This window comes from Schistocerca serialis, chromosome 11 (genome assembly GCF_023864345.2).
Source record: "Schistocerca serialis cubense isolate TAMUIC-IGC-003099 chromosome 11, iqSchSeri2.2, whole genome shotgun sequence".
Classification (NCBI taxonomy): domain Eukaryota; kingdom Metazoa; phylum Arthropoda; class Insecta; order Orthoptera; family Acrididae; genus Schistocerca; species Schistocerca serialis.
Genome location: NC_064648.1, coordinates 214,101,354 through 214,126,075, shown reverse-complemented (window position 1 = coordinate 214,126,075; position 24,722 = coordinate 214,101,354). Strand labels below are relative to the sequence as shown.

General features: G+C 41.3%; 1 protein-coding gene across 1 annotated transcript in view; it reads left to right on the top strand.

Annotated features, from left to right (window-relative positions):
• The first annotated feature begins 16,323 nt into the window (after positions 1-16,323).
• Positions 16,324-24,722, top strand: part of LOC126426986 (uncharacterized) — a 104,060-nt gene continuing 95,661 nt past the window's right edge. The window contains exon 1 of the mRNA XM_050089143.1: positions 16,324-16,460. Coding sequence (XP_049945100.1) covers positions 16,452-16,460 — 9 coding nt within the window. The 5' untranslated portion in view covers positions 16,324-16,451. The remainder of the gene's footprint in view (positions 16,461-24,722) is intronic.

Here is a 24,722-nt window from a genome sequence, read left to right as displayed (position 1 = left end):
GGCAGTGACCACCTCCCCGTCCTTTTCACCCTCTCCTCTGCCCATGGACCCCTGCAGCCTCCCACCCACCTGCCTCTCCAAAGTCCATCCACCTCTTCCCTGACAACCTCAGTAAAGCTAACCATTTAGCTTCCCACCTATCCAAGGTCTTCTACATTCTTGACGATTCCCATTTTGATTAATCCCTCTCACCTCCACCCTTGACAGCACTCATACCTCTGTCCTGCCACTTGCCCCTAGTTTCCAGTATTTGGACCAATTATCCCCTCTGACATCAACACTCCCATCACCGCACACATCACCACGCTCATCCAGCTCCTTAACCTTACCCATCTACCCAACATTACTCCCGCCACTTTGCTATCTTTGTTTTCATTGACCTCCAGAACACTTACGACCGTGTCTGGCATCTTAGGCTCCCCTTCAAACTCCAGACCTATGATCTCCCCATCAATTTCGTCCATTTCATTGCTTCCTTCTCCTCCCGTCATCCCTCTTATGTCACTATCCACAATTCCAACTCCCATACTTTCTATCCGTCTGCTGGCGTGCAACAAGGCTCCATCCTTTCCCCTCTCCTCTGTCTCCTCCTCCTCACCTTCCATATCCACCTTCTGTCACCCACACAAATACTCTATGACCTCACCACCTTCCCACAACTTCTCCTTTTCCTTGAACACATCCGCATCCTGTATGTCGTTTGCCAACTCGATGCCCCCCAACCCCTGGTGTCCCCCTTCCTCTCCATCCCCAGCCTGTTGCTGCACCTTTACTATTGTGCCCCGCCCTCTCTTCATCTTCACACCCTCCATCTCCTACCCGAATGCAACTTTGAGCACCTACCCCTTCCAGATGATGAGCTTTGAACTGACATCTACCCCACCTACCAACTCTAGCCCAACCTTCCTCCCCTATTCCTCAGGGCTCCCTCTACCCCCCCCTTCCCCTTCCCCTGAGCAGTTTTCCACCTCCCCCACCACCTCCCTCTCCCATGCCCTCCCCCCCTTCTGTGTCACTGTGCTCCCTCCTGCATTATCTTCCCTCTTCATTTGGCACACCACCCATCTCCTGCCTCTTGGTGCACCTCCTGCCCACCCTTTTCTTCCTCTTCCTCCTGCCCCCGCCCCAGCCCCCCCACACATTCCTCCCCTCTTCTTCCCTCCTCTCCAGGTTCTAGTCCCTCGGCAGTCTCTACCAGCGGTTTTTATTCTTCATAAGTGCTCCATCGTTCTTTATGTGTTCTACACTAAGTGATTTTAATCATGTGGCCGATTTTTAACTTGTGTTTGCCTCCAGAGTTTTTTAACTGCACTTTGAATTTCCACCTATGTTCTTTTAAATTTATGTTGGCTTTTTAACTCTCCCCCAGTACACATCCCTGTATTAGTGTATATTTTACTTCCCATCATCTCCATTTACTGTGTTTTTTTATGTCCCCCTTTTTCTCCCCCTTCTTACGCAAGAGTCTTCATTTATTGTAAAGCCATTTGGCTGAAGAGCAGTGGACTGTATCACTGCCAGCCCTCTCCTGCCCATATGGGGCAAGGGAGTGAAATTACAATAACGAAAAATTTTAAAAAAACTGCATATGGCATTCCAGTATTCTCTTTAAACTCCTAACTTACACTGCAGATATACCCAAGCCAGCCCAACTTGTCCACCTCCTCCAATATGCTGATGACATCGCCTTCCTGGCTCTCTATCTTAACCTTTAACGGTCCCAACGCACCGTCCAAGCACACCTTGACGATTTCACCACATAGTGCAACCAGCGTTTCCTTTGTATCGACCCCTCCAAAACCCTCGAAATCCATAAATACATCCCCAGTGCCGCCATCATCCAGCTTATCCCCTGCAGAGACTCTGTCCTCATCAAATCTCCCTCTCCCTCTGTGACATGCGGGAGTGAAGAAGAGTTTGTACCTCTTTAATTCTGGTGAATTTTGCATCACAATTGGACACACACTCAACCCCCTCCTTACCTACCACCTAATCGATTATGTGCACAACAGTAAAGAAAGGAACTGATAGTGCACCCTGCTAGTTTGTAAAGTAAGAAGTGTACACTCACAATAATTTAATAAAAATCATTATCTACTCAGTAAAGAAAATGGGAATTTTATCATAACGGATGACAGGAAATGGGTTTCTACATCTATCTATGAAATGGTATGTGGATTAAATATTACAATGTGATTTATTATAAATCAGAACACAAAGGTACTTGATTGTCAATACAAACTGTACGCTAAAGGTTAGGTCATACTGAACTACACTCCTGGAAATTGAAATAAGAACACCGTGAATTTATTGTCCCAGGAAGGGGAAACTTTATTGACACATTCCTGGGGTCAGATACATCACATGATCACACTGACAGAACCACAGGCACATAGACACAGGCAACAGAGCATGCACAATGTCGGCACTAGTACAGTGTATATCCACCTTTCGCAGCAATGCAGGCTGCTATTCTCCCATGGAGACGATCGTAGAGATGCTGGATGTAGTCCTGTGGAACGGCTTGCCATGCCATTTCCACCTGGCGCCTCAGTTGGACCAGCGTTCGTGCTGGACGTGCAGACCGCGTGAGACGACGCTTCATCCAGTCCCAAACATGCTCAATGGGGGACAGATCTGGAGATCTTGCTGGCCAGGGTAGTTGACTTACACCTTCTAGAGAACGTTGGGTGGCACGGGATACATGCGGACGTGCATTGTCCTGTTGGAACAGCAAGTTCCCTTGCCCGTCTAGGAATGGTAGAACGATGGGTTCGATGACGGTTTGGATGTACCGTGCACTATTCAGTGTCCCCTCGACGATCACCAGCGGTGTACGGCCAGTGTAGGAGATCGCTATCCACACCATGATGCCGGGTGTTGGCCCTGTGTGCCTCAGTCGTATGCAGTCCTGATTGTGGCGCTCACCTGCACGGCGCCAAACACGCATACGACCATCATTGGCACCAAGGCAGAAGCGACTCTCATCGCTGAAGACGACACGTCTCCATTCGTCCCTCCATTCACGCCTGTCGCGACACCACTGGAGGCGGGCTGCACGATGTTGGGGCGTGAGCGGAAGACGGCCTAACGGTGTGCGGGACCGTAGCCCAGCTTCATGGAGACGGTTGCGAATGGTCCTCGCCGATACCCCAGGAGCAACAGTGTCCCTAATTTGCTGGGAAGTGGCGGTGCGGTCCCCTACGGCACTGCGTAGAATCCTACGGTCTTGGCGTGCATCCGTGCGTCGCTGCGGTCCGGTCCCAGGTCGACGGGCACGTGCACCTTCCACCGACCACTGGCGACAACATCGATGTACTGTGGAGACCTCACACCCCACGTGTTGAGCAATTCGGCGGTACGTCCACCCGGCCTCCCGCATGCCCACTATACGCCCTCGCTCAAAGTCCGTCAACTGCACATACGGTTCACGTCCACGCTGTCGCGGCATGCTACCAGTGTTAAAGACTGCGATGGAGCTCCGTATGCCACGGCAAACTGGTTGACACTGACGGCGGCGGTGCACAAATGCTGCGCAGCTAGCGCCATTCAACAGCCAACACCGCGGTTCCTGGTGTGTCCGCTGTGCTGTGCGTGTGATCATTGCTTGTACAGCCCTCTCGCAGTGTCCGGAGCAAGTTTGGTGGGTCTGACACACCGGTGTCAATGTGTTCTTTTTTCCATTTCCAGGAGTGTATTATGAGAATAAGAGTTGGCTTGAGAACAAAGGGCCCCTACTCTCTGTGATGTAATAGATTGACAAAAATGACTAGAGGTCCTAATGAATCAAATATTACTTCCCCGACTATGTTGCGGTATCGCGATTAGTAGTGAGAGCTCAAATGGGATCACATGGAGAAACAAGCAAGGTGGACTTGTATCAAATCAGGCGCACGTGTTGTTGAGGACTTCAGTATAAAATTGATAGGTCCTACAATGCCAGAGCAGCAAAATACTTTACCAGTCCTGAAATCTGCAGCATGTCATTGGTATGCAGTGTTCTGATGATGTAGGCACTGACTACTGCTGTGCAGCAACTCTGTTTCAAATCCTGGCCTCAAACGCTGTGCGAGAATTCTAAGTTCTGCCAAAAAAGTGCGACTATGTTGCAAGGACGTCTGACTCCAATGAAGATCAGATCCTAAAAGCCCTCTGCCCACACAATGCAAGAACGAAGCCAATGTTACTCAACTCCGCACTACCCTCGAAGAACTGCGAATCAGCATTCACTGCTCACTACCTCACACTATCTCAGAATATCATTCACACCAATAGCAACCATTCTGTCCAATTAATTGGATCTGGAACAATTAGGAGTTCCCATCTCAGTGACGAGAAACTGGGTAAGAATCCCCTAACAATGGATATTTACTGTCCAGTGAGACTTACCGGCATTCTTTGTAAGTTCCTCGAATGAATGGTGAGCAAATGGCTGTGTTAGCCCATTGAGTCTTGGGGCCTTTTGGTTGATCTCAGGGCAGTTTTTGCAAAGGCCATCCCACTGCCGATTTGGTTCCTATGGAGATCACTATCCAGATGGGCTTTGCAGGTGACCAGTATCTCATTGCTGTCTTTTTTGACCTACAGAAGGCTTATAACATGACATGGCATCACCACATCCTTACTACATTACATGAGTGGTGTCTCCAGGGTCCACTCTCAATTTTTCTCAAGAACTGGTTGTCACGTACATTCTGGGTTCCAGAAGGTGCTTCAGTCAGTATCCCCCCATATCCAAGAAAACGGGTCATACAGGCCTCTGTCCTGAGCTCCCCCTCTTTCTGGTGGCCATCAGTGCTCTAGCAGTGTCTGTGTGATCTTTGGTATTGCCCTCCTTATATGCTGTATATACTGATGATTTTTGTTTTTTATTGTTGCTCCTCTAGCATGGGTATTGCTGAGCACCATTTATAGGTCAACTGCCAAGACTTGTGTCATGCTCTCCTGTCACTGTCCACCCACGCCCAGATCTCTGCCTAACTGAGATGCATTGCTTTTTGGGACTGGTCTTTGATCACTGGCTGATGTGGCTTCCCCATCCAACTTAATTGGAAGTCCTAGCAACACCTCAATAACCTTCACTGCCTCAGTAACACTAGCTGGTGTGCAGATCGCTCTATCCTTTTGCAGCTCTACAAAGCCCCGAATCTGTCCCGTCTCGACTGTAGGAGTCTTACAGTCTTGCACATAATTCAGGATCACCCTCAGCATTGCCAATACTGGATCCCATTCGTCACTGTGCAGTCTGACTTGTGACACGAGCCTTCCAAACTAGCCCTGGGGACAGCTTATAAGTCGAGGCTGGAGTTCCTCCATTCCCCATCAGGTGCCAACAACAGCTGCTGAATTACACTATATGTATTTGCAGCTTCCCCTAACACCTCAGCTACTGAGTCCTTTTCCCTGGAAAGAATCTCCACCTCCCACAACAAGGAGAACTGAGTTTACAACTGCTGCATGCCTCCAGTGTCTCTGTTTGAACTGGAACTTCCTCCACTGTCACCTGCAGTCTGGGAGACACCGCATCTGCCCCACAGCTTGTGCCTCAAACTAAAATTTGTCTCAGAGTCTCCTTTGGTCCAAAAGATTCTGCTGACCCCATGATTTTTCACCAACTGTTCCTGGCTGTCCTTGAGATGTATCCAGGTTCAGAAGTGATAGTCACCAATGGCTCAACACCTGATGGGCGAACAGGCTTTGCATACACACATGCATGGTGCAGTGAACTCCACTCACAGCCAAACAGCTGCAGTGTCTTCACTGATGAATTGATGGCCATTAAACTAGTCCTTAGCCATGTTTGTTCTTGAACTGGTAAAAGTATCCTAATCTGCAGTGACTCCCTTAGTAGCCTTCAGCTAATAGACCAGTGGTACTCTCCTCATCCACTGTTTATGGCTGTCCAGCATGTCACCTCTGACCTCCATCAAGCTGGATGGTCAGTCATTTTCACTTGGACTCCCATTCATGTTAGGATTTCGGGAAAAAGAGAGTCCCAGAACCAGACCTTTGTTTATTTATATGCCATCAATTGTTGAAAGTCTGGAACTCAGAATAGTCTGCCTCGGTCCCCCCAAACAAACTGAGGACACTTAAGAAGTCACGACTATGTGGCAGTCTTCCCCTGCACGCTTCTCGCAGGGAATCCACCGTCCTCTGTTAACTTCGCATTGGCCACACTTAGCTGACCTGTGGGTACATTCCACTTACTTATTGACTGCCCTAATTTGGCTGTTTTGAGGTGGTCTCTTAATCTTCCTGACACACTAGCTTTGGTGTTGGCAAATGACACCAAAGCAGCTGACCTGGTGTTACGATTTGCCCTGCGAAGGTGGTTTCTATTCATCCCTGTAAGATGGGGCTTTTTGGCCTCATTGATTGCCTGAGGGATTGGTGGGGAACCCTCTCCTGCTTCTCCGCCCAAGGTCCCCTGGGAGTTCTTGCTTGGTGGCCCAGGCTGGCCTTTACCCTTCCCACCTTTCTTTTCTCCTTATTATTTCTCATTTCTCGGTTTTAATGCCTTGTATTAACTGATCATTTAATGAATTGTCCGTGCTGTTTTTCTCTGGGCTTTTATCTTTTTATTTTTATGTATTTATTTTTTGAGCTAGTTCCACGAACGCTTCCCAGGATTTGCATTTCACCTTGTTTAACACTTAACTGATGAAAGGAGTGATGGTCTAGCAATTTAGTCCCTTTCACTCCAAACCTCCCAGCCACATCGTGTGATGAAAATTGGTTTTGCACTAAAAGGGGTGACCACCATTGCTGAGTATGGTGGGACCTAGACAGAACCCATTCCTCCAATGCTTAGGAGAGCCACAGCATTTAGCTGAGCCACAGCAGTGTTACACTTCGAATGATATAGTGGGAAGCCATCGGTTCTGACTTCAGGCCGAGGCTAGTAGTGACTGACAGAACTCTGATGGCACAACAGACATCCTGCATCCACATGTGTCATCTATCATGTAACAGTATAGTAGTGCCATTTATCAACAGGATATGTTCACCCACACATGGCACATGCCTCTGTAACCTGTTTTCTCGATGTTGAGGTACTTCTGTGGACAGCAAAATCCCGAGATCTGTTTGTGAAAGAACATGTATGGGACCAGCTTGGACATCAACTCCACCCCAGTGCCAGTATCCGTGATAATGAGTACTGTTTCCCATATTTGTGTGTCATGATGCCTCAGGAGAGGATAAAACACCTGTATGACACACTTCCCAACTGTATCTCTGCAGGCATCCAGGCCTGAGGGAGTGCAAATGATCCATGGAACAAGAACCCAACAAACAAATAATTTGCATATATACACTACTGGCCATAAAAACTGCTACACCAAGAAGAAATGCAGATGATAAACGGGTACTGATTGGACAAATATATTATACTAGAACTGACATGTGATCACATTTTTGCACAATTTGGGTGCATAGATCCTCAGAAATCACTACCCAGAACAACCACCTCTGGCCATAATAATGGCCATGATGCGCCTGGGCATTGAGTCAAACAGAGCTTGGATGGTGTGTACAGGTACAGCTGCCCGTGCAGCTTCAACATGATACCACAGTTCATCAAGAGTATTGACTGGTGTATTGTGATGAGCCAGTTGCTCGGCTACCATTGACCAGACATTTTCAATTGGTGAGAGATCTGGAGAATATGCTGGCCAGGGCAGCAGTCGAACATTTTCTGAACCCAGAAAGGCACGAACAGGACCTCCAACATGCGGTCGTGCATTATCCTGCCGAAATGTAGGGTTTCGCAGGGATCGAATGAAGGGTAGAGCCATGTGTCGTAACACATCAAAATTTAACGTCCACTGTTCAAAGTGCCGTCAATGCAAACAAAAGGTGACCAAGACGTGTAAACAATGGCACCCCATACCATCACGCTGGGTGATACGCCAGTATGGCGAAGACGATTACACGCTTTCAATGTGCGTTCACCAAGATGCCGCCAAACACGGATGTGACCATCACAATGCTGTAAACAGAACCTGGATTCATCCAAAAAAATTACGTTTTGCCATTCGTGCACCAAGGTTAGTTGTGGAGTACACCATCGCAGGCTCTCCTGTCTGTGATGCAACGTCAAGGGTAAGAGCAGCCACGGTCTCCGAGCTGATAGTCCGTGCTGCTTCAGAAGTCGTCAAACTGTTCGTGCAGATGGTTGTTGTCTTGCAAATGTTCCCATTTGTTGACTCGAGATCAAGACGTGGCTGTACAATCCGTTACAGCCATGCGGTTAAGATACCTGTCATCTGGACTGCTAGTAATACGAGGTCGTCAGGATCCAGCACGGCATTCCGTATTACCTTCCTGAACCCACCGATTCCATATTCTGCTGACAGTCATCGGATCTCGACCAACACGAGCAGCAATGTCGTGATACGATAAACCAAAATCGTGATAGGCTACAATTTGACCTTTATCAAAGTCGGAAATGTGATGCTACACACTTCTCCTCCTAGCACGAGACATCACAACAATGTTTCACCAAGCAACACCAGTCAACTGCTGTTTGTGTATGAGGAATCGGTTGGAAACTTTCCTCGTGTCAGCACGTTGTAGGTGTTGCCACCAGCGCCAACCTTGTGTGAATGCTCTTAAAAGCTAATCATTTGTATATCACAGCATCTTCTTCCTCTCAGTTAAATTTCACACCTGTAGCACGTCATCTTCATGGTGTAGCATTTTTAATGGCCAGTAGTGTATTATAAAATCAACTTAAAATACACATCTGTTTTAGTTATTAGCAAAAATTTCTTGGCAGTACAGGTAGTTTTGGAGGAAATACCTATTTATGATTCCTAATCACCAAATTTCTGCTTGGTATCATTTGGGAGGGGTGGTAGGGAGAGAGTATTTCCTTCTCATCCTGTCCGGTAGGTCTCCCCTGGCCCGGGGTTATTTTCTGAACTGCACCCCTTCCCCTAAACCTCTGCAGTCCTCATCCTTCACCCCTCTTCCTTCACTTTCAACTCTTCTGCAAGAAGATGGAGCCACAGGCTCCGAAAGCTTGTAAAAGTTGAACCCTTTTGTGTGACTTTTCCCCTGTAGCCAGTTGGTGAGTAGATTTTTTTATCCATCCGTTTACATTACGTTATCAATATTTGATTATTTTCGTTGTTACACTAAATAGTTAGGTGCTTATTAATTACATTCGTGGTATAAGTACTTCAAAGTGGTGAAGTGTTATAATTTTTTAAATAATATTCTGTTTTTTTTAGGAAAGAATGTTTTTTTAAAGTTGAAATGGTCATTACAACTGTTCACTTGAGAACACTACGATAAACCAAAATCGCAGTTGTTAATAAATGCTCTGCAGACAGATTTGTTGACATTTCGAAAGTTGACCAATGACCACGCTGTCTGGTCTCCTTCCCCAAACCAACCAACCAACCAATTTCTAAAGTTAAGAGGTTAATTGCAGCAATCAGTATATTGTTCGGAAACTGTGATAATAATTTAGGTAATCTGGGTAAGTAGTATTTTTGTAAGGAACTGTGATGTTAAACTGTATCGTGGAACAAGTCATACTTGCCATTATCCCTTAGCTGCTGAGATGGCTTCTTGACCAGTGTGCAGAAGTTGGAGACTATTGTTTCCTGTATACACTTCATCCAGGCCTGGTTTGCCAATACCCATGAAATAGTATGTATTTATATGTTCTGAGAAGATTCCTTTGCAGGCTTGCAGTTTTGTGTTATTTCTGAAGCCAGAGTTTAGCTTCATTATCTGAAAGTAATGACGTGATGGCCGAGATCATTTATTAATTTTCAATTTTGTTAGTTTATTTATTTATTGCTTCTTTCCTTGTGGACTGAGCAAGAGCATCACAAGATGTTTCACAGTTTGTTGCTAAGATAAGTAACTGATTATATTTTCCCCATTAGTATGATTGATGTATGTGCATTACTTTCTGTTCACCATGTGTAACTGCATAACATAACAGCATTTCCTTTGACTCCCATGGTAATAAGGTGTCGTCCATTAGGTCATAATGATTCATGCAGTCAGGCACCTTTGACAGGTCCTTCAATATCCCACACAAATTCTATTGCTGTCAAGGGAGCTCAGAACTAAGGCCCGGCAATTCTATTCTTTGTTATCAATTCAGAGTGTTTTGTAGAAGTGATAATAAATGATATTGGCCTGCATTTTCTTAAGTCACCTCTGTTGATTTCCTTAAATTACTTGATTTTACTGATTCTGAAAAAATGCTTTTCTCTATTGTAGCATTCAATGAAGATGTTGAGTCTTTTGGTAAACTTTCCTGCATTCCTTTATGAGAAATGGTGTAACACCACCTAAGACAGAAAAATGTTTGGCTTTTAATTGGTTTATTGTGTTTGAAACCTCTGTGGCAATGTAATGAATGCAATGGTAGAATTTTTCCCTCTGTATTCTCTCCGTCTGTTATATGTGGTCTTATTTTATCTGTTACAGTTACAATATATATGTTGAAGGTGTCTGCTATTTCAGGAGGCTCTCTTTCACTTTCATTAGCTTTCAGTGGGCTGATGACCTCTGTCCTATTTCTTCTCTCCTCATTTTTATGTTTCCTGTTAATTTCAGTAAGTAACACATGTGATGTAAGACTGATACTGAATCTTTGGTTGTGGTACCCTTGTGGAAGAATCCTCCAGTGGATGTATGCCTGACTACCTATAACCTGACTCAACCTACATGGCTAAATGTGCTCTCTCATGATGGGGTTTTGAGGACATAATGTTGGGGCATCAAACTGTAACAGATTTTCAGTCAGTTCTCACTATTCCTTCAGCGTCACCTGCTTAATTTGAAGTGCACTATACATTTCAATCTCAAGTACCTACATTGATGTTGCATCTTTCACAATATTTACCTCAAAATCAGCATTCTTTCAACAGTCAGTCTGAGTTATCATCATTCAAACCTAACCTAATAAATTTGTTTTCTTTGTAACCAATTTATGATAGTGCAACTGAACTGTGAAACTGCAGGTAAGTTATTAAGAATGTGTACATATTGTAATATTTGTACCATTAGAAATGTATCCGTTCAACATGGTGCTGGACTGTTTCAGTGAGTCATCTTTTATAGTACACCCACTGCCTTGGACCTAGAAGTAATCTGTGCAACTGTTTTTATTCTTTCCTCATTTAATGCCCTCAAGATGATTATTGTCCCATTCTCTCAGAGTTTAATTTTCTATGTTTAGTGTAGACTGCACGGTTCCATGTCACCATGCTGGGAGCTCCACAGTATTGCTGCTCCTGATGACAGCCTGACCTAAAGCTGTGTTTTGTGGAGACATTGTCTAGTTTCTGTTCAGTCCTCCCTGCACAGGGGGCTTGTGAGGATGTACCGGGCATCATTCATGTGCCCCTAAAGGAGTTCCCACTTGTTATTTGAGTGAGTTTCCTTACTGTAACACTGTTCTGGACCGGACCTGATGGAGGAAAACATCAGAATTCCACAGACATGTAGCAACATTATTTCACCTTTGCTTTGAGTTGCTACCTACGTCTGTTCACTGGTTTATGTAAGTCCATTTTTACAACTTTCCCTTTTCTTCAGAACACTGGCAATTTGTATCATTGTTTATACTTCACAGTGAAAATATGCCCCCAGTCACTACCTGTACATTGATCCTGCGGCCTTTGATCTCTTATAACAGTGAAGACAGCAAAGAAATCCTCTACTTTTGAGTTTTTCCACAGTGCTAATAGTCTTGGAAATCTAAAATTCAGAGATTTTGTAAGTGTCATTAAAAATTGGCAATTTTGTTAACCAGGAGAACAACATGACTCTGTCCCTAGAAAAGGATGCTGTTGGCATTATTTGAAACTGATTTTTATCATTTGCTGCTTATGTTAAATAAATTAAGCTTGCTGATGTGCTTTGAAATCAAATTTTACTCAAAGAAGGAAAGTAGATTATGGTTTAACACCTTGGAGAGAATGAAGTCATTAGAGACATAAAGCAAACTCTGAATGCACAAGGAGAATTGCCATGTGCTGTGCTTGGGAGTGGTCTCGGTGTTTGCTCCAACTCACTTGAGGAAACTGTGGGAAACCTCAGCCCTCATGATCAGACACTTTTCCTGGTCCAGATGCCTCTGCGTGGCAGTCATCTGCCAACTCTACAAATTATTCTCATTGTTTATTTGTGTGCATTAAAAACTGTGATACTAATACACGTGAGGAGGTATTTTTTGTGCTTAACAGCACTCAGAAATCTGCAAAATTGTCTTTTTTGGGATGGGATGGGGGAGGGGTTGTTGACTGCTTTAGGAATTTTGTGTTCAAGAACTCAACTCTAGACCCTGTAAGTATGGAGATTACCTGAGAGAACCAGTCAGTAGGGAGTCCTTGTTCAGTTGCTCTCATACTGTACTACAAGGTTGTGTAAGCCTCTTTTGTTGCCATAAATGCTTCATCTTACTTTAGCATTTAAGTTTGCACGAGCAAGTCACCAAGCAGAGTGTACCATAAATGAAGATGCTCTTAATACCTTCACTCTCTAAACACTGTGAATGTGGCACAAGCATGAGACCCAATGTCTCTATGTTAAGATATACATCTTGACATGTCAGATATGTAACAAACCTGTCCACATGATTTACTGTGTTAGAAGTAGTGAAATCGTTGCAGTAACTGTTTCTTAAACAGATGTAGAGGAATGTTTGATGAGTCGTCCGTTGCCTTTTACCTGTGACATAAGAAGCATGCGATGAACACCATAAACAATGTGGTGACTATAACATGATGTTATTGGCATTTTTTGAAAAACTACAATCAGGATTTTTTAGTGTCACAATCACTGTCTTTGCCAATGCACAACCAAATTTTCATCTTCCAACCCAACTGACACATTGGACACAGCTATAGATCAATCGGTTACCGCAGCCACATATTTTTATTATCACATTCATTAACACCTGCTCACGAGCTACAGATCAGTGTGTCACCAATACCAGTTCTTTTTCTTTTTTTCCAAATTAGTTGGCTTTGCCAACAAACAGCAAAAGTGTGAATTCATACACCAAAAGGCGGCATGACAGCAGCCATTAACAGTACATCACTGGCCAGAGCTGATGACTCTTATCGAACATTCTTCTTGATGCTCTTAAACACCCAGTGCTGGCTGTTGAGAGAGCAATGTCTGTTTCTTTCAATGAGTACCATAGCAGTATATTGTCAGGTGATCTTTCACAGAACTAAAAGGAATTCTGGTTGTATGTAACTGCTGTTAGTGGCACCAAGACTAGTGTCCAGTACCTAGTGAATGAGACAGGAACTGAAGCTGAGGGTAGAAAGCAAAAGCTGAAATGTGTAACTCTGTTTTCAAATGTTGCTTTACAACAGAAAACCCAGAACTGCCCCAATTTAATCCTTGTACCACTCAAAAGATGAATGAAATAAGTATCAGTATCAATGGTATTGAGAAACAGTTGAAATCATTAAAGCTGAACAAAGCTCTTGGGCCTGAAAATATTTGTCACATTCTATACTGAATTTGTGACTGTGTTAGACCCTCTTCTTACTTAACCTATCATAGACCCCTTGAACAAAAAACAGTGCCCAATTCTTGGAAAAAGACACAGATCACACTCATTTACAACAAGGGTAGAAGAAATGATCCACAAAACTGCCATCCAATATCCTTGACATCAATTTGTTGCAGAATCTTAGCACATATTCTGAGCTCAACTTCAGCAGTAACTTCAGGTATACCTCAGGAAAGTGTGTTGGGTCCATTGCTGTTCATGTTGTACATCAATGACCTTGCAGACGACATTAATACTGACAGCAGATGTTTTACAGATGGTGCACCTATCTATAATGAAGAACTATCTAAAAGAAGCTGCATAAATAATCAGTCAGATCTTGATAAGATTTCAAAGTGGTGCAGAGATTGGCAACTTGCTTTAAATATTCAGCAATGTAAGACATTGCACTTCAAAAAATTAATATCCTATGACCATAATATCCATGAGTCACTGTTGGAAGCAGCCAACTCATACAAATACCTGGTTGATTTGGGGGAGTGGACCAAACAGCAAGGCCTTTGGTCCTATAGGATTAGAGAAGGAAGTCGCCTGCACCCCTTCAAAGGAACCATACTGGCATTTGTTTAAAGTGACTTGGGGAAATGAGGTAAATCTACAGCAGGATACCTGTATGCTAATTTGAACCACCATCCTCGCAAATGCGAGTCCAGTGTGCTAATAACAGTGCCACCTCACTCGGTACATTCTGTCCGTACAACAAAAAGTTTTTGGACATTGTCAGGGAAATTGAGACTACATTACACATATACAGTAAAATATTTACATTCTTTCATAACATCATATGGATCAGACACATGTCTGTACACATTATTTTTCAAAAGGGCACTACAAGTAGATTCCTCTATAGTGTAACACAATTTAGCTTATATTTATGATAGTACAGTATACATTATACAGTGTATAATTACATTCTTTTATACCACTGATAGATCGGGGACATTGTCTATATACACTGTTTTCCAAGATGGCACTACAACTTAAAAGTCCTCTATAGAGTAACAACACTTCTCTATTAATAATTGCTTCAGTCTACTCTTTAGCATATTTAGATTATAAAATGGCATGATCACATCGGTTCAGTCATGGGCAAAGCAGGTGGTATACTAGAGTTTATTGGAAGAATACTGGGGAAGTGAAGTGTATCTACAAAGGAGATTACTCACAAATCACTCATGCAGCCAGTTCCAGAATATGCTCAAGTGTGTGGGATCCATACCACATAGGCCTAACGGGGGTTTATTGAACATATACAGAGAAGGCAGCATGAATGATCACGCATTTGTTTAATCCATGGGTGAGTGTCACAGAGGTACTGAAGGAACTGAACTGAAAGACTCTTGAAGATTGAAGTAAACTATTCCAAGTCTATTAACACTGTTTCAATAACTAGTTTGAAACGACTGCTCTAGGAATATCCTATACCCCCTACGTATTGCTCACACAGATGTCATGAAGATAAGGTTAGAATAATTACTGCACGCATAGAGGCATTCAGTCAATCATTCTTCCTGTGCTTCAGATGTGAATGGAACTGGAAGAAACCCTTGTAATTGGTATAATGGGGCATACCCTCTCACATCAATCTCACAGTGGTTTGCTGAGTATTGATGTAGATAATATTTCACTCTTTGGATGTTATAGATCGTCATAAAGAATCTCCACACTGGAAAGTGGTTCCAAAAGGGCACGTGTACTTTGTTTCCTAAGTGTCATGAAACATTCATCAGAGTGCAAAGTACACTTTATTGTTAATAACTGGCAATACTTGCTACATTGTGTTGTCATGCCTATCTTGTATGTCGTTTGTCACTGGTAGAAAATTATGGAGACATCGGTAGCTACATTTAAGTCGTGCGACTGTAATTTACATATAATTTATGTATTTTTCCCATGTTGTATAATAAATAACACACTACATACTCATTACATGAAGTTCAACGAAGAATTTATGCTGAATAATGTACGTAAAAAACATATATTTTTGCTAAAGATTTACCTAATTTTCCTTGAATAAAGCATTCTCAGATGTTTTCTTCGCCATCAAAAGCCCGCATTTTACATTATCCACCATTTTTCTGTAATTCCAAACGATACATTTTCAAAATAAATCTTGCATATCTGTCCATTAATTAGAATCGTACGTTATGGCTGCTTAGGAAATACACTTGAGACTTTATTAGTAACCAATATTATTTAATACTGAAACCAATTCAACTCTTCACAACTTTCCAGTGTAGGGGCCAATTGGTGAAAGAACAAAGCCATTATTACAAAAAATTTATAACACTTCTCACACGCTTACAATAAACTACCTTTGTCGTGCATATATTGCTTCTGATTTACAGACATGCAAGTTCTCTAACCTCTCTCGTTCATTGTAGATCGTCGTTTCATACACTCTTTAAAAGAATGGAGCGAACCATGTTAAATAGGCAGTCTAACATTCACGAAAGTATCAGCAGGGATAAAATTGAAACAATAAAGTTGATGGGTGCCAGAAGCGAAGTACTTTATAATACAGCCATTAAAACATTAATGCAGAAAATTAACAGCATTAACAAAGAAAAGCTAAAACAAAACTCTCGGAAAATATTATGTTATTTACATCGTGTATCATAAACATTAATAGTAATAATAAATTGCAAACTAATGTCTCCACCGTTTTTCAACAGATAGGCGAGAGTAGAAGTTTAAATCGAAAGCTTTATTTACTTCCTAAAAAGCAGTCTGTGGACAACTCCAGCTGCGGCCAAAAAACAAATGAGTACTGATCTAGTGGCAGTTTCGCATGATAGTAAACTGCCAACACCGAAACATCAAAAAGTTTCAGAGACGCTATAAAAATGGAATTTTCCACATTGGCATCTAATAATTAGGACTCTGGATGTTTGAGGTGATAAACTAGTTTTATATCCGGTTAATATCAATTGATGTTATAATATAATGACGATAAGTTATTATTATTTTTAATTAGGTGGGACATATGTGTGAATGTCTTTCTCCATATGAATTAAATTTCTCCGATATAAGTTACTCTAGCTACTATTTTGTATAATAATCATTACGTGATTGTGTACACTGAAAATATTTTACGGACTTTTCATTTTCAGACGCTTCTTTGTTGGCAATGGAATGGTGGTGTACTGTGGAGTGTTAACATGTTTGGCGCGTTAATTTAAGTGTTTGAATTGGATTTGGTTATTAAAACAAATAATACCGTACCTCTCTTTAATAACAGTAATAGAACAAGTTTTTCGTTATCATAATAAAGTAATCGGTGTGCTGCAAGAACATATATTGTTACGTAACGTGCAGTTGTTCGACATCCGTCTATCGTTTCAGAAGTGCGCTGAAGATATATAAGTGTTGGAATTTTATTCAAATTTATAAGAAGCCCCAGGTAAGAATGAGGAACTATGAAATTTCGCATATCCATAACTGTTTGAAGCTGTTGGAAGACAGTAATAATTTCAAATTGCTGCATATTTTTTATGTTGAGAGAATAAGTAGTGATGTTGCCAAATTAATTTTGGTAACTACTTTGTTCTACACACGAGATCTTCGAGTGCAGGGGGTTATTTGTTTAATGATGCAAATATTCTTTCCTTTTGTTTTAAGCTGTACGGACAGGAAAGTTATCCCAGCGCTCGATAATTGTGTTTACGTGTATATAATATTATACAACAATTAATGAAAATTTCGGGAACTCTTCTTGTTGAGTATTTGACAAGTTTTTCGGTGCATGTTGCAGTGTTGTTCTTCTTAGTTAAAACGACGTGAGATGGGACGAAAAGTCTCTTTAATTTTGCCGTTATTTGAATCTTACTCGTAGCACTCCTCCCAAATGACACCAAGGAGATATTTGTTGCTAAGGAGTCATAAATAGGTGTTTGCTCCAAAACTACCCGTACTGCCAAGAAGTGTATGTGCATTTTAAGTTTATTTTATAATATATATGCATGTTATTTGTTTGCTTGCTGGGTTCCTGCTCCATGGTTCCTTTGTACCATAAATCATAATGATGTGGAACGATTAATTTTACAAGCGGACCATAACTTAATTTTTAAAGATGGCTATATGCTGAAAATTTGTGGAGCTGTTTTTTTTTTTTTTAATATATTGAGATTGAGTTATTAACTCCTAGCCACCACCCTTTACAAGTTATGTTGGCAGAGATAGTTTTACACAGTAGCAGGAGTTATCAAGGAGAAACGGTTTGTTATCGAGAATTAAAATATATTGGTGCCATGGCCATTGCCCATTTTTAAATTGTATTGGGCTAAAGAATTTCATGGTTCTCTCATCTGTGTAACTTATCAGTAGGAATTAGTCCAGAAAGAAGAAAGTTGGGGACTCTGTCTAGTGGCAGCCTGCATTTATTTATATTTCCACCTGACTGTTATTTTCCAACTAACGTAAACCCCAGGCCATATGACAGACCTGGGTCATTCCATGCCAAGTGGTCTAAACCTTCCCACCATCATGTCTCCAATTTTCTTCAAATTTTATCTGTAGCACTAGTCAAGTGCTAAATTAAGTTTCTCAAGATTTCAAGCCTCTAGCTGCAATACTTGCTGATCTACACCCCCTTGTCTGAAGGGTAGTAAGTTCGCATGCGCGCGACATCAGACAAAATGCCATTTTTGGGGTCTCATAAAATTGAAACCAATTCATAAGAATGGTTAGTAAGATGAGACCCTGTACAGTTTTTTGTGCTGATTCAAACGAAATTAATTATAAGATTACTGATGCAAAATCCGGTCAAACAAGTCGACTCAAAGTGTACCCCTAATTCTGTCGTGACTTAATGCGACAAATTTTGACCAATATTCAGACTGCAATAATTTCCTTGCAGATAAAGATATGGACTTGAACTTTTTACCAAGTCTTATCTTTGTGCTGGACATAATACAGCTGGATTTCCAACTACCCAGGCTTTATAGTCGCCTTGCAAAATCTCTTCAAATTTGGCAGTGTCAGCGCAAATGGCTTTATTTACCAAAGTTCAAAGCCCATTACTACAAAATAGTCAGCCTGGATTTAATTGTGAATAGTATCATCTGAAAGAGAAACTCTTGCTCTACAAGATGGATATATTTTTCTTTTGCAACGCTTCCATTAAGTGCTTATTTACTCAGGTCAAAGTATCTTATATTTTGTGTGCGCAGTGCCCTGCGTTGGTCCATGATGGCTGAGCCATTACTGGTTATCACAATAAAACCAGCATCCCCATCGCCATAGGGGCCACGCCCGATAGCCATGCAGTAACAGCCACGGGTGGGTATCTTTACTGCAGGTTCCCAAGCCTGATTACAGGGTGTCTTTACCACAGGATCCCAAGCCTGATTGTGGGTTTCTTTATGCAGGTTCCCAAGCCTGTCTTCCTCAGTTACTTCATCATTCTGGAAGCATCGTTGATTTGCAAGAGAATGCTTTCAGGAAAACTGTATTGCCGACCAGATGATGTCACTGATGGAGCTGGAATAACACCAATGATAAGTTGTTCTGGAATCCAGCAAGTATCACGTCTTAAGGGCCAATAAAATGAACTTGCAGGACCATGAGGATGCATAAAGCTTATGAAAGCATCTTTCTGTTCGACTGAGATTTCAACGATGTTTCCAATCCACCATTTCTTTTCATAAATGCAAGCAACATACTGCCCAGGCTGAAGATCCATGACTTGAACTACTACTTCAGCAGCACTAATTTTGGCCAAAAAAGATGTCGCATCATTAGAAACTCTACTGACCTTAATTGTCGTCATATCAATGGGCAAAAAATGGTGGTTTTCTCTTGTGCCAGCTAGAGTGTGCCCTTGCAGGAATCTTTCTTCTTGAGAAGCTTTTTCTTCTTCAACTTCCTCTTTGCTGATGAAAAAGAATTTGATTCCATTGATATTATCATTGCAGAAGTTGAAAAGATCTTTGGGTGTTAGAATCTGGTTTTCATATGGACGTTGCAAACTTGCTCTTGCTGCCAACCGTTTTGTTGTGCCTCCAATGCCATCACAAGGCGACTTTCCATGGCTTGTTCCAAAGAAATTCCATTCTGCTGTTATTTCAAAATCTTCTTTGTGATAGCATAAGTTGAGAAAATTCTTGAAATTCTTATATTGTGCAGCTGAACCATCACTGAAGTAGTGGATGTGGCTTATTTTGGAAAATTGCATCTTCAGGTAATTGATTACTTTTCCAATGTAAACATGGACAGTAATCGTATCGTGTCGAAGGCAGTCACTAATAACACAAAGATTCACACATTGCACCTCTTCGTTTTCACAGTAGTAGACTACAAATGGATGAACTGTTGCTTGACTGTTTTCCCAGTGAAAGCCTTGCACTGCATCTTGAACAATAAATGAATAGTTTTCAGCAAAATCCATTAGTATTATGAATTCGCCTTCTTTCAAATCAGTTTTGAGAGCTTTCAGGTGCTGGCTTTGATGCTTGGCAATGTAGTGATGACAAGACAGGTTCCAAATTTTTGCTGCAATATCTTCAACATACTCTTCTGTTGAAAGCTGCTTTGTTTCTAAAGTATCCCTGTCGGTATGAATCCATTGTTTGTACTCAATCAGTTCTTCAGGGTCATTATCTTCAAAATATGTTGCAATAACTGCTTCTACACCTTCTGGACCAGGGCAGTTTTCACAACGATGAAGCATACAATCCTTGTTTTCCAAGCTGCAAACAGCTTTGCTAAGAATTTCCTTGTAGTCTTCATTGATTGATGCACCAGTGAGCATAAGCTTGACATTTTGGTGTATTGTACAGACACAAACTGAGTGCATTCCAGCAGAGCCAACTGTAACACACCATTTTGGTCTAAGCTCGCAAAACTTTGAGAAGCCAATTTCTGGTCCATTTTGCTTCTGATAAGACACGTACATTTCCTTCAAATTGCAAAGCAACAACCGCTTTTGCTTGTACACCTTTGTTCCTGAAATTCTCACAGGCACACAGTCTTTCTTCCCTGGACAAAGTCTGCTGAATTCGTCATCTTGAAAAAAGTCATGTACTTTCTGGACAACTTCATCTGAAAGCTTCCTTCCTTGCCGATTTGCTGGAAAAGCTAGAACACCTTGCTCATTCTTCAGTTTTCTCGCTTGCTTTACCATTCTTTCTGATACATTAAATGCTGTTGTCGTATCTTTAATTGTCCAGCTTCTTGGAACCAAGGTCAATATTTGAACTTTTGTCCTACGATTTGACACTTTACATTTTTCTTTCAACTCTTCTATAAGATTATCAAGATCTGCACAATTATTGCATGGGCGACTTTTACTTGAACTTGGCTGTTCATCGTAATTGATTCCTACAGCAGCAGCAATTTGATTCCCAATTAAACTTTGTGCATCCAAGATCTTTCTTTTTGCATAGCTTTGCTTATCTCTTTTACTTAGTTGTCTTCTTTTCAATGGTGAAGCACCAATAAATGATAAACTTTTGTTGATGGCTGGTTCAGTTTCATCCGTTGTGAAATCTTGTTCAGATTGGGTTGATAGTGATGATGAATCTTCTAGCTTTTGGTTCAGTGCCGACATGCAGCGAGGGCAAAGCTTCTGACCAGGTTTTATATCAATCACTTCTTTTTTCTTTAACAGGCAAAGTTTGGCAGCTGTTTCATTATCAAGCAGTCTAAGTCCAGCTTTTACATTGTGATTCCTCTTCTTGAATGGATTGCAACATTTCTTTTGCATCGCTTGATATTCATGTAGGAAGAGGGCTTCATGGTGGAAGCAAATGATGAAATTTTCGTCAAGTTTGGCTTCTGAACGCGAAACAAGCAATTTCTGGTCACATTCTGTGAAATCACTAAACGCTTTGAATCCAGTCTTCTTAGCATAGAAGATAACATGGCACTTCGATGCAGCAGCATCTTTTCCAATTGAACAGGGGGCCAACGATTCTTCTTCTTCATTAACTTCTGACATCTCTCACTGGCCAATCACTGAATAAAACACGAATGAAATATCCAATTATATCAGTAATTCTAAGCGACTATTAAGATTCAAATTCCTAGAAATGAAGAAAAATTAGTGCATCGCGCATACAAAATATAACAACTTTGATGTGAGTTAATGAGTACTTAATGGTCGCGTTGCAAAAAAAACAAATGTCAGTCTTGTAGAGCAAGAGTTTCTCTTTTAGGTGATACTATTCACAAGCAGATTCAGGCCAACTATTTTTTAGTAATTGGCTTGAAACTTTGGTAAATTTTACCGTTTGTGCTGACACTGCCTAATTTGAAGAGATACTGCAGGGCGACCATATGGCCTGGATCATTGCAAATCCGGCTGCATTATGTCTAGCACAAGCATGAAGCTTGGCCAAAAGTTCAAGTCCATATCTTCAACTGCAAGGAAATCATTGCAGTCTTAATATTGGTCAAAATTTGTCGCGTTGTGTCACGACAAATTTTGAAGTATACTTTGAGTCGAGTTATTTGACCGGGGTTTGCATGAGTAATGTTATACATAATTTCGTTGGAATCAGCAAAAAAAACTGTACAGGGTCGCATCTTACTAACCATTCTTATGAATTAGTTTCGATTTTATTAGACTCCAAATATGACATTTTTTTTATGTTGCATGCACACGGACTAAGTACACTTCAGACAAGGGGGTCTAGATCAGCAGCTATTGCAGCTAGAGGCCTGAAATCTTGGGAAACTTACTTCAACACTTGACTAAAGCTACAGTTAAAATTTGACGAAAATTGGAGACCATGATGGTGGGAACTTTTTTCAGTTTTAGACCACTTGGTGTGGAATGACCCACCTGTCTGTCATCAGAGCCAATGTTTTGAGGCAGAGCACTATCATACTCAAGCCATTATGCATTTTTTTTGTGCAATGTTTGTAAATGATATTACAATATAGGCTAGTTGCAGTTTTAAGGTGTCCAGATGTGTCTAAAAAAATGTGCTGACTGTCTTAGAATTCCTGGTATGAGGATACATGGATCTGCTCAGGATTGGACAGCACTTCTGCTACTACTGTAGGCCCTAAGTGGAATATGTTGGCTGTGAAGCCTTTGATCCCTGTAGTGGCTGCCTGAGTGAGAGTTGTGCTCAGCAGAGTTGGGACAAGAGATCTCAGGCACTTTGATCTCGGGTGGGTTGCTGGAGTAGAACACACTTATATTCTCTTTCGGAGTAATCCTTTGTGTTACTCATAGACCACAGATCCTGTAGAGAGGTGTCTGTCTCAGAGCTGTGGAAAGAAGTCAAAGGTGCATGTATTATCTAAATTAAATCCAAATTTTGTTAAGACATTATATTAGAAATGACTGTAGTTTTGCAATGCCAATTCTCGAATGATCAAAAATATTGTATTCGGTATTTTCTGTGACAAATATCTTCAGTGGAGTATAAGGAGTTGCCCAACAGAAACTTCTTTAAATCAGTTTAAACTCAATCACCTTATCGACCCGACATTTAATGTGCTTTGGTAGGTTTTTTAATACTTGAAAACCTCTGTGTGTGTGTGTGTGTGTGTGTGTGTGTGTGTGTGTGTGGACGCGCACGCTATTTGTATGCAGTGTCAAGGGTTTGCATTAAATTTGTTTACATCTGTCACTGCCATAGGTGACACCGCATACCATTTGTTGCTCACATGACAGCTGGTAGGTGCTTCCATTTCTTTGCCAGCTGTGACATTCTACTCTCTGCCTCTGTTGTAAATGTGAAAACATGTAGAATGTAGTGACAAATCAAAGATTTTTGTACTGGAGGCGCATCAAATTACTTAAAAAAAAGATAATAATAATTATCATATTTAAGCAGACATTTCTGAATTTTCAGACATGAACATTTTAACAAGAACATATATAACACTTATGGTCATTTTGCAGCTTGCAATACAATAAATACAATATATTAACAGTTTATTATACAATACGTAATCTTTATTGTTTCTTTTATTTTCAAATTGCCAAAGTGTCCTGCATTAATTCTTCGATTGAATAACAACATTTTTCCATTAGTGTATTAAATAACAATGTTTTTAGTGGGTCCAACTCCATATTTAACAGATTTGTGTTATTTAGTTTATTGTAAATTTTTAAGCCCATGTACAGTGGTCTTTGAGTGTAAAGTTTTAAATTATGAGAGGGAAGGGTGATACTGTGTCTGTGACAAGTACTGTAATTGTGGTTAAAATGAAAATTGTCAAGTGAGTTTTGATTTTTATGTATGAAAATAAAAATTTCGTATATGTACAGAGAAGGAATGTTGAATATTTTTAATTTTTTAAATAATGGGTGATACAATGTTCTTTTTTGAACTAAACCCATGTTTCTTATAATTCTCTTTTGAAGTGTAATTAATCTTGGGCTCTTCGCAGAGTTCCTCAGAAAATTATTCCGTATCGAATTATATCCGTACTCTTAAAGTTGCTGTGGTAGACTATGTTCCTGGTATCCATAAGGGTGGAACCAGATAAAATGTTCATCGCATTAGGTAGGCTGTTTAGTTTGTTTGCTAAGAAGTCTGCATGTGCTATCCAGTTTAAATTTTTGTCAAGATTTGGACCTAGAAATTTTACATAACTTGCTTCAGTCATTTCCTGATTGCCGTGCACTATTTTCATGGGAGATGCTGATGATGTTTTAGCACTGAACTGCACTGATTGTGTTTTTGTGACTTAAGTTTTAATCCATTTTACTGAAACCATCGGTCTAGGTTTCCCATTATTTTATCCCCAGTATCGTGAATTTGTTCAAAATTGTTATTTTCAATTAAAACTGAGATATCATCTGTGAATAAACCGGAGTGAACATCAACGCTTAAAGGTAAATCATTTATGTACAGCAGAAAAAGATAAGGCCCAAAAATTAAGGCCTTTGAGACCACTGTACAAATCTTTTTCCAGTCCGAGACCGAGTGAGGTGGCGCAGTAGTTAGCACACTGGACTTGCATTCGGGAGGACGACTGTTCAATCCCGTCTCCAGCCATCCTGATTTAGGTTTTCCGTGATTTCCCTAAATCGTTTCAGGCAAATGCTGGGATGGTTCCTTTCAAAGGGCACGGCCGATTTCCTTCCCCATCCTTCCCTAACCCGAGCTGGCGCTCCGTCTCTAATGACCTCGTTGTCGACGGGACGTTAAACAACACTAACCTAACCTAACCCAGTCCGAGAATGATATTTTCC